The sequence below is a fragment of the Panthera uncia genome, chromosome X, assembly GCF_023721935.1.
Source record: "Panthera uncia isolate 11264 chromosome X, Puncia_PCG_1.0, whole genome shotgun sequence".
NCBI lineage: Eukaryota > Metazoa > Chordata > Mammalia > Carnivora > Felidae > Panthera > Panthera uncia.
Genome location: NC_064817.1, coordinates 74,038,073 through 74,054,106, shown reverse-complemented (window position 1 = coordinate 74,054,106; position 16,034 = coordinate 74,038,073). Strand labels below are relative to the sequence as shown.

Here is a 16,034-nt window from a genome sequence, read left to right as displayed (position 1 = left end):
GATGCCAGCAGCACCTCCTCCTTATTTGTAACAAACAAAAATGTCTTTAGACCTTGCCAAATATCCCCTGGGGGTCAAAATCATTCCTGGGTCAGAACCACTGCCCTAAAGTCACACCAGACAAGACAGTCTTTAAGCAATTGATGTTGCCCTAGATAATCTGCATCTATTGGTCTATTACTCAGGACAGCTGTCAGTTGTAAGAACTAATTGAAGCTTGGTCACTGCTCATCCAAGCATATGATGGATAACCTTTAGATCATAATAATTACCTGATAGCTGCTACCCCAGAAATTAAATAGCTGTTTTTCTACTCTGAACTCAAAATGGAAAACTATGAAACAATATATGTTTACCACTAAACATAAACACCAAACAAGGTGGAGAAGAAGAAAAAGGAAAAGACTAAATGTGAAAGGCCACACAGTAGCAAAACAATGATGACCCAGTTCACATGTCACTTCCTCTTTAAAGCCTTCCTTAAATCAGAATACATGACTCTCTCCTCTGTGCTCATAAGCTCTTTGTATGTATGTATCATGTTTCAGTATTAGTATTTTTTCCTTTGACAGCCTTTCCCACTAGAATGTGAACTCTAGAGGGCCAACATTTGAACTTTTCATTTTTAGTCGTTTGGTTCATTCACTGTTTTATTAATTCATTGTCATTCATATATGTTATTAGTGATTAGCCCTGCTTGACCCATAGTAGGTTAATTATAGAGAAGACTGAGGATATGGTAATGAACACATTACAGGGTAAAATGTCCTTAGGATGGAGGTATGAAAGCACATAGAAAGGTTATTTAGGCCAAAATGGGAGAAGTAGGGAAGAAGCCTTTTTAGATGGAGTGACTTGAAGAAGTTGGTAAAGCAACTGGAGAAGAAGTGAAGGTAGGGGAGAAGAGGAAGTGGCAGATCAGGCAAAAAGATCTCCATGGGCAGGATTCTAGGGACAGTCCTGCCTCTTACTACCTTATACAGGGCATCTTTTCTAATATAAGGTTAATTAGCAAATGGATGAACAAAGATGAAGTGGAATGAAGATAAACTCAGGAAGGTGAGAGGGTGGTACCATTAGCATCAGCCTTTGGGATCTTCCAGCTCAGGTTGTAACAATCAATACCTTTGGCCAATCTCAACGCCATTGGAGAAGGTCAGCTTGTATACCCTAATGCTTATCTTATAACTTTCCTACTTCCTGGTATTTGGACATAATTCAATAACTTACTTATGAGAAACACTTCCTTGAAAATTTCTATGTGAGGTGTTGTTATTAGAACTCAAGATATTGCATTTTGTTTCCTGGTTCTAGCTCTTACTAGACTTTAATAAGAAAAGTAGGCATTGAACTGATGTTAATATTTTCAGTGTTAACTATTACACTGTCTTAGATTTTTATTTTTTATTATTTTTTTAATGTTTATTTATTTTTGAGACAGAGAGAGACAGAGCATGAACGGGGGAGGGTCAGAGAGAGAAGGAGACACAGAATCTGAAGCAGGCTCCAGGCTCTGAGCTGTCAGCACAGAGCCCGACATGGGGCTCTAACTCACGGACCGTGAGATCATGACCTGAGCCGAAGTCGGACGCTTAACCGACTGAGCCAGTCAGGCGCCCCCAGATTTTTAAAGGCCAATATTCATCTTGCCATTAACAATTCTGACAACTTTTAGAAATATTTTTAAAGATATTTATATTTAAAATTTTTACAATATTAATCTAAAATGTGTACATATTTAACAACCATTTATACCAGTGGGCATTTTTTATCATGTTGAGGAATTTGGGTTCTCTTTAAATAATGTATGCTGTTTTTACATATTCCTTTAGTTCCTTATAATATTTAGCTTTTTTATATACAAGGAACAGTCATATCAGAAAGTAGTCATATCAGAAAAGTAGGACATCTACTTCCGGCCCGAAGTAAGAAGTCAAACAGAATACAACAGTTGATAGGTGACACCTTTTTCTAAAAAAAGAATTCAATGATGTCTATATAATACAGACAATACAGTAATATCTGTTCTCTGTCGCAGCTGGTGAATGAGGTATTATGGTCAAATACTCTGCTTAACAGAGTTACCATATATTTTATACGTATTGCCTATTTTCAAAGAGCTGCAATAGATCAAAATAAACCTAAGGCTACATAGCTAGGGTGGTCCCAGCTGAGCTCAAAGGGAATTATCTGGGTGTGTGTGATTAAAAAGAGGTAGTTGGTGGGCCCTTAGGCACTATTTGCATGAACAGATTTATGCTGGTACTTTATCTCTGGCTTCTAGGAAAAGTTATATACATGCCTAGGTGACAGAACAAAAGGAAGGATGGAAGGGAATAGAGGGGTTTATGGATTTAGGATTCCCTTGAGGTCTCCAGGAGAAAGGGATCAGAAGAAAAACAAAAGGACCCATTTTTATGAAGTGTGATAAGAAACATAGCTACCCTTGCACTGAGCATAACACCACTGTGGTATCGCAAGGATTGGTGGCAAAACCAGAGAAACAGAAGACTGCAACCTTGGTCCAGATGGATTTTCACTGAGGGCAATCCCATACAGCTTTGCTTTGCCAGCAAAAGGCAGAGAGGGGCTGGAGCTGCAGTAGGACACAAAGGGCAGGGCTTTGTCTCTTTGTTCAGTGCTATATTCTCATCATCCTAGAATAGTCAGCACTCAAATATTTGTGGGGAAATGTCAAGTGGTAACTAGAGCTAACATGTTTTTGAGCCTATATGACATGACTCCCAAAGTACTTGTGGGAGTGGAGACTTTGCAGGGAGCTTGAGCTGCTAGGAGAGGTAAAGAGATAATTTGGGATATATGGATTATTGTTACTAAGGTGACCCCATCTGAATTCACAGGTGCTGAGACCTGGAGATACTTAGCTTGCAAATAAAACTATACTATTCAAGAGGTACATCAAGGTCTTTGCAGTTTCTCAAAATTATCTTCCCGATATTAATTACCATTTTACTGGCAAAGCAAAGATACATCAAATTATGAGGCATCTAATAGAGATTTTGGAGAATGGAACTCTAGATAACAGAGTTTATATTATTGGTTAAGAGTTTCCTTTATTAAAGAATACATTTGGTTTCTTATGTAAGTCCACCATTTTTATAATACTTCACTAAAGTTTCCTTTAAATGCCAAGTGCTTTGCACATCGAAGGTTTAAAAATGTGTCAAAATAACTTAGTCTTCTTGGATCAGAAATTACACAATCTTTTCATGCAAAAATTTATCCTTATTCCTTTAAGGGCAAATTGCCTTTAGTGAATGACTAAAAATGTTTTGTATATATATATATATATATATATATATATCAATTTAGTTTTTGAGTTCTAACTAAATGCAGGTGTTCACTTTGGCTTTTCAATTATACTTTAGATTTAGAAATGATTGAGGCCTTATAAAGAGGAAGGTGGTTTGAGAGAAATGAGAACATCTCAAACTTGTCTCCCATAAGTCGACATGGGTAAATAAGGAGCTCTCATACAAGTTTAGATTTTAAAAGGACAATTACTTAAGATAGAGGGAAGACCATCCCTAAATGAGAATTAAGATAAGACTAACCTCAGCTTCCTAACTCCCATGCCATACTAGCTATGGGAGCAATTAAGGAATAATGGCAATCACACCTTTGCCTCTGAGCCTACATATAGTTTTAAAACCTTGCTCCCAAAGTTTCTCTCTGTTCTAAGAGGCTCGTGTCCTCTTAAACACTTACTGTTGTCTTATTCTGCTGCTTCCACTTTCATATTTTGCTTTTACCAGTCTGGGAAGTGAATTCACATTAAGCAATTATGGTTCAGTCAGCCAACCATAGATGGCCTGGCCTTTAAGTAACCACAGTTCTTTTGATTTTATAAGCCACTTCATTTTATTAAAGTTTATTTATTTTGAGAGAGAGAGAGAGAGAAAGAAAGCAAGTGAGTGGGGGAGGGGCAGAGAGAGGGAGAGAGAATCCCAAGCAGGCTCCATGCTGTGAGTGCAGAGACTGAAGTGGGGCTTCATCTCACGAACTGTGAGATCATGACCTGAGCTGAAAAACCAGGAGTCAGACAGTTAGCCAACTGAGCCACACAGGCACCCCTGATTTTCTAAGCCACATTACTTTTAAAAATTTAGATTTCACCCTAAGGCCACAAAGAATTCATTGAAGAATTTTAAGTCAGGAAAGTAACACTGCCTTGTTTTGTTTTCAGTTTTATTATGACTTTAATTTGGCAAATGGATTAGAAGTGAGAAATAGTAAGAGAAGTAGACACAGACACTAGTCAGAACATCATTACAATAGTTCAGCTGAGAGATGGTGGAGGCCCAGAACTAAATAGCATCAGTGGGCTTGGAAAGAAAAGAATGGATTAAAAGATATTTAGGAAATAGAAGAAAGACTGACTGATGACATAAATATAGCTATCCTTTAGCCTCCTAACAGCCATTTTAGTACTTATCTAAGAGCTGTTCAAAAATTGTTAAAGGCAAGGCCTGATTAAACAAAGACAGCTAAAGTTTAATGTTAAACTAAAGTTTAAAGTTTAATTACATGATTAGTAATAATGGTAACAATTTCTTCTTAAGTTACGTCAATGAATCTATTAATTCTACGAAGTCTTATTCCTATATGTCTAGTATATGAGATATAGAATGAGGACACACACACAAAACAAAAATTCATTGAGTGCCTGGGTAACATACTGTCCTTTAAAAAACAAAACAAAAACACACAGAATCAACAAGAAATTGACAGATTTAAAAGACAATAGAAATGTTTTCTATAATTTATCTGGAGCTATGAAAGTTACTGAAGTATAATACTTGCCTCAAACACTTTTCCAACAGCTGAAATTAATTTTTATGCCTAAGCAAGATACTGCATGGCAGTGAAACATATAAGGTTCACTCATCTTCAATATTCTACCTAAAATATCTCAAAAGAAAAAAGACTGTGTAGCCAACTATTTGAACTAACTGAAGCATAAAGGAGAATAAGCAAAAAAAAAAAAAAAGATGTTTAGATATTCTGTAAATGTGGAATTTTATTTTCTTCCACAATATATTCAACTTAAATTTAGGGATTATTAATTAATCTTGCATATATTGTAAACAGTTTTTGAATTCTGATAATCTCAGGAAGCTAACTAGAGAGACTTGTTCAGAAATTAGAAATGTTTCCAATTACACATATCTTCATACTCTTATATAGGACATTCACCTTGAATATCTTTAACATCCTCAGTTGAGTAATATATAATATGGCTGATATCAATATTTAATATAGCAGCATCTCCTATAGATTACCAAATTTTACTTTCATTAATTTGAGTGTGATTATTATTATTTTTTTTTTTTAATTTTTTTTTCAACGTTTTTAATTTATTTTTGGGACAGAGAGAGACAGAGCATGAATGGGGGAGGGGCAAAGAGAGAGGGAGACACAGAATCGGAAACAGGCTCCAGGCTCCGAGCCATCAGCCCAGAGCCTGACGCGGGGCTCGAACTCACGGACCGCGAGATCGTGACCTGGCTGAAGTTGGACGCTTAACCGACTGCGCCACCCAGGCGCCCCTGATTATTTTTAAAAAGGTCTTAATCCATTATGTTAAACCCTTTTGTTTATTTCCATTTTCCCCATCCTTTAGAGAATATTTGAGGAAGATTTTTTGGTATGTGCATTTTGTATATGCTATACATGCCAAATAGATTTCCCAAGATGAAACTCTGAGCTCATTTGGAAGTAATTTTTGGTAGCACATGAATCAGAACTCTTATTTTCTTCTCAGCAATACTGGTATTTTATTGCTTCCATCTATAGTCCAAAATGCTTTTAGCAGTAAGAACCCTGAAGCCAAACACACGAAACACTAAGAAAATGGGAACTTCTGGAGATGACAATTTTTGTCTCTCTTTCACGGTTCTTCCCACCCCTGGGAGAGCAAAATCACTTTAAGCTCCCTATGAAACAGGAACATGGTGAGCACAAATGAGTGACTGAAGTTGGTGTTGTTGACTTAGGAGTGTTCAGCTTATAGGTCAGGTGTAAAACCCTTAAACCTGCTTGTCAAAGTCTGTGTGTCAAACACCTATGGGTTTTTCCAGATTCTGCCCAAATGTTACTTTCTCTGTGAAGGTTTCTCGAGTAAGCTCAGGCAAGGTTAGGCAGTTCCTCCTTCGCATTATTATAGCACCTTGACATATTCCTATGGCAGCACTTATCAAATTACATTGCATTTACTTGCCTGTCTCCTTTCATTCATGGACAGAGACGATTTCCTTCCTTTTATCTCTGGACTAAAGTGTTATCAAAATCAAGTTGATTTTCAATAAATAATAATCAAATGGATGGATAAAGAATGACTAATAATATCCTTCATTTGCATAGCATAGGTTATGAGGTGTTTTCACATAGTGTTGAGAAAGACACGGCAGGAATTATCATCTGTATTTTATAAATGAGGAAACTGATGCCCAGAGAGGTTACATAGCCAACCCAAGTTCAAAACAACGAATAAGTTGCATACCTAGTTCTCATGGCAGCAAGTCAATCATGATTTGTAAGGTAAAAGTGATAGTAACACTGTTCTGAAAGGCAGACAGCAATGGCTGACCAGGGCACATTGTAGGAGCTGGTTATCTGTTTTGAAAGCTCTGAAAATCAATCTTAGCAGTATCTCAAGAAATTAACATAAATGCACACAAAACTGGACTTCAGAATGTTAACTTATTCACAATGAGAACAATTTGTGACAAATTATTTCCCTGTACTCAAGCTACATACAGAATAAAACCAGTAGACAAATATATCCTATTTATGTATGTAATTTATATGACTCTCTGAAATTCTATGGCTCATAGATTTCTAAAGAGGGATAGATTCTTAGAGATCAGGAGTATAATCATTTATAAGTATAATTCTTGGCAAAATTTCTAAGCATCTGGCTAACATGATTAAACATAGGTTGCCACACAGGAATTGTCCTTAAACAAATACTGTAAAATGGGAGAAGTACATCAAATTCTATTCTGTGACTATAGGGGAAGTGAGAGGCACTAATATGACAGACAGTGTTTTCAGATCCAATCCATGTTAAAACAAGGCACTTTTTAATAGAGATTAACATTAATTATATTTATCTCCATCTATTCATAGACAATTTATTGGATTCATCTTTTTAATGTGTCAACTGAAGTGTATTTTCTAGTCTCCATTCTTTTTCAACATATTTTTTTCTTCCTGAAAATAGTCCAAGTAGATATGATAGGCATTCACAGGTTCACATCATATTTATAACTTTATGTTTTGAAAGTAGTCACACGAGTCATTGTCAGAACACATTTTACTACTTCCTGGCCAGCTATAAAGTTAAATATGTGTGTTTACTAAGGAGTAAAGAACAAAGACCAAAATAAGCAATTGTTCTCAGCAAAAAACAAAACAAAAACAAAACATCATATTTATGAAAGTTTTCGATTTAGCTTCTACCCAAAAATATCATGTTCTCTGGGTTACATGTTGTAACTTAGTAGATTAAAGCAAATATTTTCCACAGAAATATCTGTATCTCCCAGATTGTGCAAGTCACACCAAAATCCAATATTTTTCATGGGGCAATACAGTCAATTAAGAGACAGAGCCTTATTTAGCAAATAATTGCTTTGGGGATAGAAACATACCTCAAACTGCAATGAATTAGTTTGCTAATTGATCTTCCTGTTGGGGATAACTGCTAGAATTCCTTCTTTAAAGTTTATCAAACTTTACTTGTTTGATATGATGTACATATCAACTATTATGCATATCTTTCTATTACTATCATAATTGGACTCTGTGCTCTTCTATTCCTTCACTGGATACAGACAAGTACTTCCACAACATTTATACAGTAAAGCTTTTGATTCCCTCTAGCATCATAACTGGCACCCTGATATCCCATCTCTAATTAATGCTAATATTTACTGTTATCCCCAAGAGTTACAGTTTGAAACAGACGATATTTTGAAAGAAAATTTAAGTATTCAAGGTCTAATTTAGAACCAATTTCTCATAAAGACTGACAAAAACTTATTCACAAATCATAGCATTTTAATGTATTAAGTGAAAGATGATTTTAGATATGAATTTTTAAGCTAGGTCAAATTATAATACTATGCTATATAAAAATCAACATCAAGTACCAATTCATTCATTTTCTTATAAAATTTCAGTACAAAAATTCCCATATATACCTAAAGTTGAAGATAATTCATTTAAGTCCCCATTATATATTAAGCCTGCCAACAATTTTTATCCATGTCACAGGTATAAAATATCTGTGAGTTCCTGTTAAAGGACTAAAACATGAAATCGGTATGATCAATAGGTACATAAAATGCTAATAGGAGAAATTATTTAAAACACAAAAACCACAGGGCTTACAATGCTAAGATGTACTATATTACTCACCAGAAATAAAGTTCGGAAGTTGCTGATATCACCAAAGAATTCTTCTATGCTCACTGTTTTAGAGTCAAAAATAAAGTATTCTCCAAGATTCTCATAGAGCTTTAGCATGTTGTTGTGCATGGTGAACAGTTTTTCATACTGGTCTCTGGCACTCTTTGTAAAGCTGTAGCTTTCTGTTAAGGAACATGATACAATAGTATCTTATTTTTTTTTAATTAATGTTTATTTATTTTTGAGAGAGAGAGAGAGGGAGAGAGAGAGAAGAGAAAAGCAGAGAAGAGGAGGGGAGGGGAAGGACAGAGAGAGAGGGAGACACAGAATCCAAAGCAGGCTCCAAGCTCCGAGTTGTCAGCACAGAGCCCGACGTGGGACTCAAACTCACAAACTGTGACACCAAGACCTGAGCCAATGTTGGAGGCTTAACCGACTGTGCCACCCGGGTGCCCCAATCCAATAGTATCATAAAAGCAATCACTAGATATTCAGATTGAATTATACCATAATTTTTACTTATGTACTAATTCACTAGGATTACAGTAACAAATACCACAGACTGAGTAGCTTAAACAATAGAAATGAATTTTCTCACAATTCTAGAAGCTAGAATTCTGATATCAAGGTGTTGGCAAATTTGGTTTCTTCTGTGGCTTCTCTCCTTGGCTTGTAGATGGCCACCTTCTTGCTCTATCATCACATGGTGGTCCTTCTGCCTGTGTTTTTGTCCTCATCTCCTCTTCTTATGAGTTACATTGGAGTAGGTCACACCCTAAGGACTTCATTTTAACTTAATTGCCTCTTTGAAAACCTATCTCCAAATGCAGTCAGCCACATTCTGAGATTCTGGGTGTTAGGGCTTCAACATATGAATTTTTGTAGGAACACAATCCAGTCCATAAAAACTTGCTAGAGTCATTATTTTGGTTAGGGAGTTTCAAAAATTTGTAATGCAGGCTGAACTATTTAATATACATTAATACATTAGAAAACATGTTTGCTAAATGAAAGCACATAAGTATAGATATCAGGAAACTGCCTCAATTATCTTTTTATGGACAAGGTAGGACAGAAACAAACAGCAACAGAAAACTTAGAAAAAATTCCCTTTTTAAATACACATATTCTATATAGAGAGAGGTCACAGTGAATTATATATAGGTTACGTATGTGTGTGTCTGTGTGTATCCCACGTGAAGAGGGGACACAGAGGGAGAGAGAAGGAAAAAAGGCAAGGGGGAGGTATGCAGAGAAAGGGGGAAGAGGGAGAGGGGAAAGAGGGAGAGAGATTTTGCTATAGCTCTAGAACCTTGATCACCCAAAGGGCTTCCTAAAACACAGATTGCTATTTCCTGAGGATAAGCCCAGGAGACTGAGAATTTCTAATGCGTTCCCAGTTGATCTTGAAGCTGCCAGTCCAGGATACACTTTGAGTAATAAGCTCTAGAAAAGCTATTTATCCAGAAATTATTTATATTATTGTTGTAAAAATTTTATCAAAAAACTGATAACAATCAATACCAAAATATGATTCAAATATATAAATATATCTGACTAAATGTATTATTATATAATAATTTATACTTAAAGAAGGAAATTATAATACTTTCTTACTTATTATAGAGGGTATAGATATGAAAAATTATCTCTTTAGGTGACTTAGAAAACAAAAACAAACAAACTAAAATTTCCAACAACTCAGATGCAAGCATTGTGAACATTTTGGAGCATTTTCTTCTAGTCATTCTTCTATGGGTAATAACTTTTGAATGTAAATTGGTAAGAATGCTTCAGAGAAAGATAAGTGGGCTAACAGTGAAGAATAAAGGAAACCAAATTCACCTTTAAAAATTATACTTACATTTAAGAAAGCAATAATGATCACAGAAGAAAAATGTCTTTAAGTGGAAAGGTAAAATACTTAGAATTGTAAAAGAAGGATAATAGTTTGGGGCATGCTATTATAAGTTCCACTATAGTGTATTAATATTTTATGGTAGTATTATTTTATTAGGCCCTGATAAATGTGTGTTTCAAAATACCTGATTTTATAAGATTTTCTGAATTCTTTAGTATGTTGTATTGTAACTTGGGGCCAAATTTATTTTCCATGGAAACACAACTCTAGTTCTACAATGGAAGTCAATGGAGAAAATCAGACCATTTCTGGAAAATTACTTTACAGCTGACATGTATTGGATACAATGTGATTTTAAAAGAGAGACACAAAACTACCTATGTTCTTTCTAATGCTACTTAAATATTAGCATTCACATTAGCAACACAGCAACCTCTTCCCTGCTAACAAGTAATATTAAATCTTTCAACCCTCAAGTCCATTTTGAGCTCAACAGACCAGAAAGAATTAATGCATTTCTAACTTACTCTATTTTTACCAACAAAAGGATCACAAATAATGTTACATACACATTCTTATTTACATCACCATAAATTATTTGACTTTTATTCTTTGACTTTAAGAAAGTGTTAAATATCCTGTTTAAGAGTTGCAGAAATAATACTCTTCATTTCCTAGTACAGAATGAAAGTGAGATTTTTGTTTTGTAGTCTGCCCTACCTAAACAAAACAGATTTATCCCAGAGACTTGCTAGGCATAAAACTTATCAAAGGTCACTTACTTGTACTCTGTAGTGCAAAGTACTAAACTATATACTTCACAAGGCTTAACATCTGTACCACACAAAGAAATTCCAAAGATAAAAAAAAAGGCAAAAAGCTGAATGTTTCCCATTTATCGTAACAGTTTTTCCCCAGCTAAAATATGTCCATGTAGTGATACACAACTTCATAAATTTGTTCTCCCAGGGAAAAAAACAAAATTTACTTCAGAAATTCTGTCTGTGTACCAAAGTGAGAAAATTTGAAAAGTTCTGGGAATGGCTTATCTTAGAAATAACAAATGGAAAGCAGCCCAGTCTCTAAGCCCTTTACTTACTATCTTCTTCAAAGTGATTATTTCCTAAAATGGCTAGATGGCATGAGTCAGCACTGGAAATCTTTCAAAATTGCAAGGAAGTCACTGATGGTGGGAAACAAAGGCAAAAGAAAAAAAAAAATTTCCTTACAACTTATAGCCCATTGACAAGTCCTTAAGACAGGCAGAGTGACCTATCTCTAGGAACTCAACTGCCTTGGTGTTAATACTTTGCTAAGGGCAAAAGGCAATCTTTGCTTAACATTATTCTGAACTCCAGGATCCTGTAAGCCTCCTTTAACATATAAAAATTCCTTTGGAAACTTCCTTTATCTCTACCCACCAAGATATATGTTAGCAATCATCCTCCAAGCATATGACCCCCTGATATATATCTGAAGGATCTCATGACTAAGGTTTTATTAGACAGTAATAAATGACCTTTTCCTAACAATAGCTAGCCCCTCAAGGTCCTGGAAACCTTGCTTCCAAAATTCCTTAGAGACGTATGCCATCCCTAACCCTCTCCCAACTTGAAAGTATATAATTAATTTCTCCTCACAATCCCAGTGCAGCTCTTTCTGCCCATGGGTTCTGTCCCCATGCTTTAATAACACCACCTTTTTGCACCAAAGACATCTCAAGAATTATTTCTTGACCATTTGCTGTTCAACCCAACATTTCCACATTAGTCACCAAATCCTAACTGAGACTGCAGGTAAAAAAGAGCTAGACACCATCCTTCTTTTTCATTCCTTTATTTCATTTAGGAAATTTTTATTTTCTTTTTTGAGCAGCCATTGAATTTGAGATAACTGGTTAGTACTACGCTGAGCATGTGATGGATGCAGTGATCATTAAAGCCTAACCCAGGCCCTTAAGAAGTTTATAATCTAGGGGTGCCTGGGTGGCTTATAATCTAAAGCCTGACCCAGGCCTTTAAGAAGTTTATAATCTAGGGGCACCTGTGATTTAGGCTCAGGTCATGATCTCACAGTTCCTAAGTTTGAGTCCCACATCAGGCTCTGTGCTGACAGCGTGGAGCCTGGAACCTGCTTCATTCTGTGTGTGTCTCTCTCTGCCCCCTCCCCCACTCTCTCTCTCTCTCTCTTTCTCTCTCTCTCTCTCTTTCTCTCTCAAAAATAAATGAACACTAAAAAGAAATTTTAAAAAAGAAGTTTATAATCTAATATTACAAATAATTATATCATTAATGTACATTTGTACAGAATTTTTACATTTATGATATACTCTCCCTTCCATATGTCCCATATTCTTCATAACAATCTTATCAAAAAGTCAGAGAAATATCATTGTCTAAGTTTTAGAGTTATAGAAACTAGATAAAAGGCTCCCATCGATCTAGGGTTAGCACGTAGTGAAGGGGAGCAGAATATGCCACCTCAAAATATGCCTCATGGGCATAAATTTATTTTTAAATATTTTTCATTTCAAGTTTGTATTTAAATTCCAGTTAGTTAACATATAGTATAATATTAGTTTCAGGATTAGAATTTAGTTATTCATCACTTACATACAACACCCATTGGTTATCACAACAAATGCCCTCCTTAATTCCCATCATCCATTTAGCCAATCCCCCCTACTTCCTCTCCAGCAGCCTTCAATTTGATCTCTATCGTTAAGAGCCTTGTTTTATGGTTTGACTCTCTTTTCCCCACTATGTTCATCTGTTTCGTTTCTTAAATTCCACATATGAGTTAAATCATATGGTATTTGTCTTTTTCTGAACTGGGAGAAGATTTTTATAAGTGATCTAGTATCCAAAATCTATAAAGAACTTATCAAACTCAACACCCCAAAAAACAAATAATACAGTTAAAAAAGGGCAGATGGCATATATTATTTTGAGTTGATTGGGAAATAGCAGACACCAGAAAAGCTCTGAAAAGAATAAAAGTTACCTTTTTGAAAGGAAAATTTACATTTATAAAGGAAATCTCCATTTGTAAGGGTATCTCCCTCTTTGTACCACGAAGAGAAGTGTGACTCTAAATCACAAGAGAATCAATGGTATCAAGAGTGTCAATGGTTAAGCTGCATATTTAAATGTGCATAACAGACTTTACCCTTATTTATGGTGCTTTTCCTGGTAACCATCCTTCCCTTTCCCATAATGAGTGTCCTCACACCTTTCTTTTCTATGTCTTTAAGCTGAAAATGGTATTTAAACTGGTGGCTTAAGTTTAGTATCCAAAATATATAAAGAACTGTTAAACTTAACACCCAAAATCAAATGTGATTAAAAAAGGGGCAGAAGATATGAACAGACATTTTTCCAAAGACATCTAGATGGCCAACTGACACGTAAATAGATGCTCAACATCACTCATCATCAGGGAAATGCAAGTCAAAATTACAATGAGATAACACCTCACACCTATCATAATGGCTACAATCAAAAACACACAAGAAACAACAAATGTTGGTGAGGATGTGGAGAAAAAGGAACCCTCCTGCATTGTTGGTGGGAATGCAAAGTGGTGATGCCATTCTGGAAAACAGTATGGAGGATCCTCAAAAAGTTAAAAATAGAACTACCCTATGATCCAACAACTACACTACTGTGTATTTACCCAAACAATACAAAAACACTAATTCAAAGGGATACATGCACCCCAATATTTATAGCAGCATTATTTGCAATAGCCAAATTATGGAAACAACCCAAGTATCTATCAATACATGAATAAAGAAGAAGTGGTATGCATATATGCAGTGGAATATTAAAGAAGTGGTCTGTATATATGCAATGGAATATTATTCTGCCATAGAAAGGAGCGAATTATTGCCATTTGCAACAACATGGATGGAATTAGAAAGTATAATGCTAAGGGAAATAAGCCAGTCCAGGAAAGAAAAATACCAAATGATCTCATTCATATATAGAATTTAAGAAAGGAGCGGGGAAAAAAAGAGAGAAAGAAACCAAGAAAATCCCTTAACTATAGAGAACAAACTGATGGTTAGGTGGGGAGGTGAGTGGGGGATGGGTGAAATAGGTGATGGAGATTAAAGTGTACATTTATCATGATGAGCACTGAGTAATATATGGAATTGTTGAATCACTGTATTGAACACCTGAAACTAATATAATACTTTATGTTAACTATACTGGAATTAAAATAAAAACCTTAATTAAAAAAAGAACTGTGTTTAGGCTACCTCAGGAAGTTACTGATTTTTCTCTGGGTATTTCCCATGTATACATGAGGTATACATGTTAATAAACTTCAGTTTGATTTTCTCTTGTTAATCTGTCTTTTATTACAGGGAGGATCTCAGCCAGGAATTCAGAACGGTAGAGGGAACATTATTTTTCCTCACCTACTGTAGACATCATGATAGTCCCTTGATCATTTAATGTGGTAAAAATGTATTATTATTTATAATGACAACCATATTATTGTCAAATCGAATATTCACCCTTCTGTACTCCTTTTGATGTGTCAGCAGATTTGAATACATTTAGCCACTTAATTTGTATGACACCCACCCTCGTGACTAAAATATTTTTTATTCTTCTCCTTCTCTGGTAACTTCTATACAAGTTTAGAGTACCCTGAAGCCTTGGTCCTGAGCCCTCTCTCTACATTCTAAGTAGTCGAAGCAATTCACATGACTTTAAATTACATGTATATTGGTGAGCTCCGAGTTTATATATCTAGCCTCAATCTGTCCCCAGAGGTATTAATTTTTATAATCAACTGCTTACTTGTCCTTTCTATTTGAATGCTGTTGTTGTTGTTTTAAGTGGACTCTCTTGGTATCACAAATATTAATCCTCTCCTGAAACCCCTGTAATAGTTTCATTTGGAATAAAGTCTAAACTCCTTCTGGTTTATGAGGATCCACATAATCTGGCCTCTACTCACCTCTGCAACTTAATCTCATCTCATTCTCCCTCTTAAGCAATATTCCCAGGCACATTAACCCTTTTTCTTTTCCTTTAACATACCAAGCTTTCATACCCAACTCAGGGCCTTTGCAATTGCTGTTCTTTCTGCTTAGAATGTTTGTTTTTCACCAGATCAATCTCAGCTCACATGTAACCTCCTCACAGAGGCTTTCCCCAACGACTCAATAGAAAATATTCACTTCCATCACTATTACTCTTGCTTACTTTTTTTCCTTATGCAAACTTATAACTATGAGACATTATCTATTTTGTTTATTTTACTCTATTGCCTGTCTTTCCCCACTTAAAGATGTGGTTTAGGAATAACCCTTGCATATCTTATTGAACACTGATTCATAAGCATCAAGAACAGTGCTTGGCACATAGTAGAAATATTATCAGTGACAAAAGTGACTTTGGCGAGGATGATTAGATAGACTATCCTGAGATCAAAATGTAGAGTAACCTCTTCCCACCTGCTTAAACAACCTTGGGAGGTTTTGAAATACTTAGAGAGAAGAATCTTGAGAAAACAATGGACTTTCCAAGAAGAATTTCCAAATTGGGGTAATTTATAGTATCTTATATCCTTAAAATAAGTATAACCTTAAGGTGGTAAAGTGAGCATGTCTAATACATATAGAGTACTTATCAAATGTAAGGAGGGAAAGCAATTTAGAGCAATTTTCCTTTTAGTAGTTGACTCAAATTCCTCATTGTACAAAGACAAACATTTCTGA

General features: G+C 35.4%; 1 protein-coding gene across 6 annotated transcripts in view; it reads right to left on the bottom strand.

The window, feature by feature from the left end:
- The window catches only part of DIAPH2 (diaphanous related formin 2), a 974,644-nt gene that overhangs the window by 271,966 nt on the left and 686,644 nt on the right, over nt 1-16,034 (bottom strand). For 5 of the 6 annotated variants that reach the window (XM_049644714.1, XM_049644715.1, XM_049644712.1 and 2 more), the window contains one exon: nt 8,446-8,610. In XM_049644714.1, the coding sequence (XP_049500671.1) occupies nt 8,446-8,610 (165 nt within the window). Of the gene's footprint in view, nt 1-5,620; nt 7,383-8,445; nt 8,611-16,034 lie in introns of those variants that run through there. The other variant, XM_049644718.1, reaches the window with a different exon arrangement.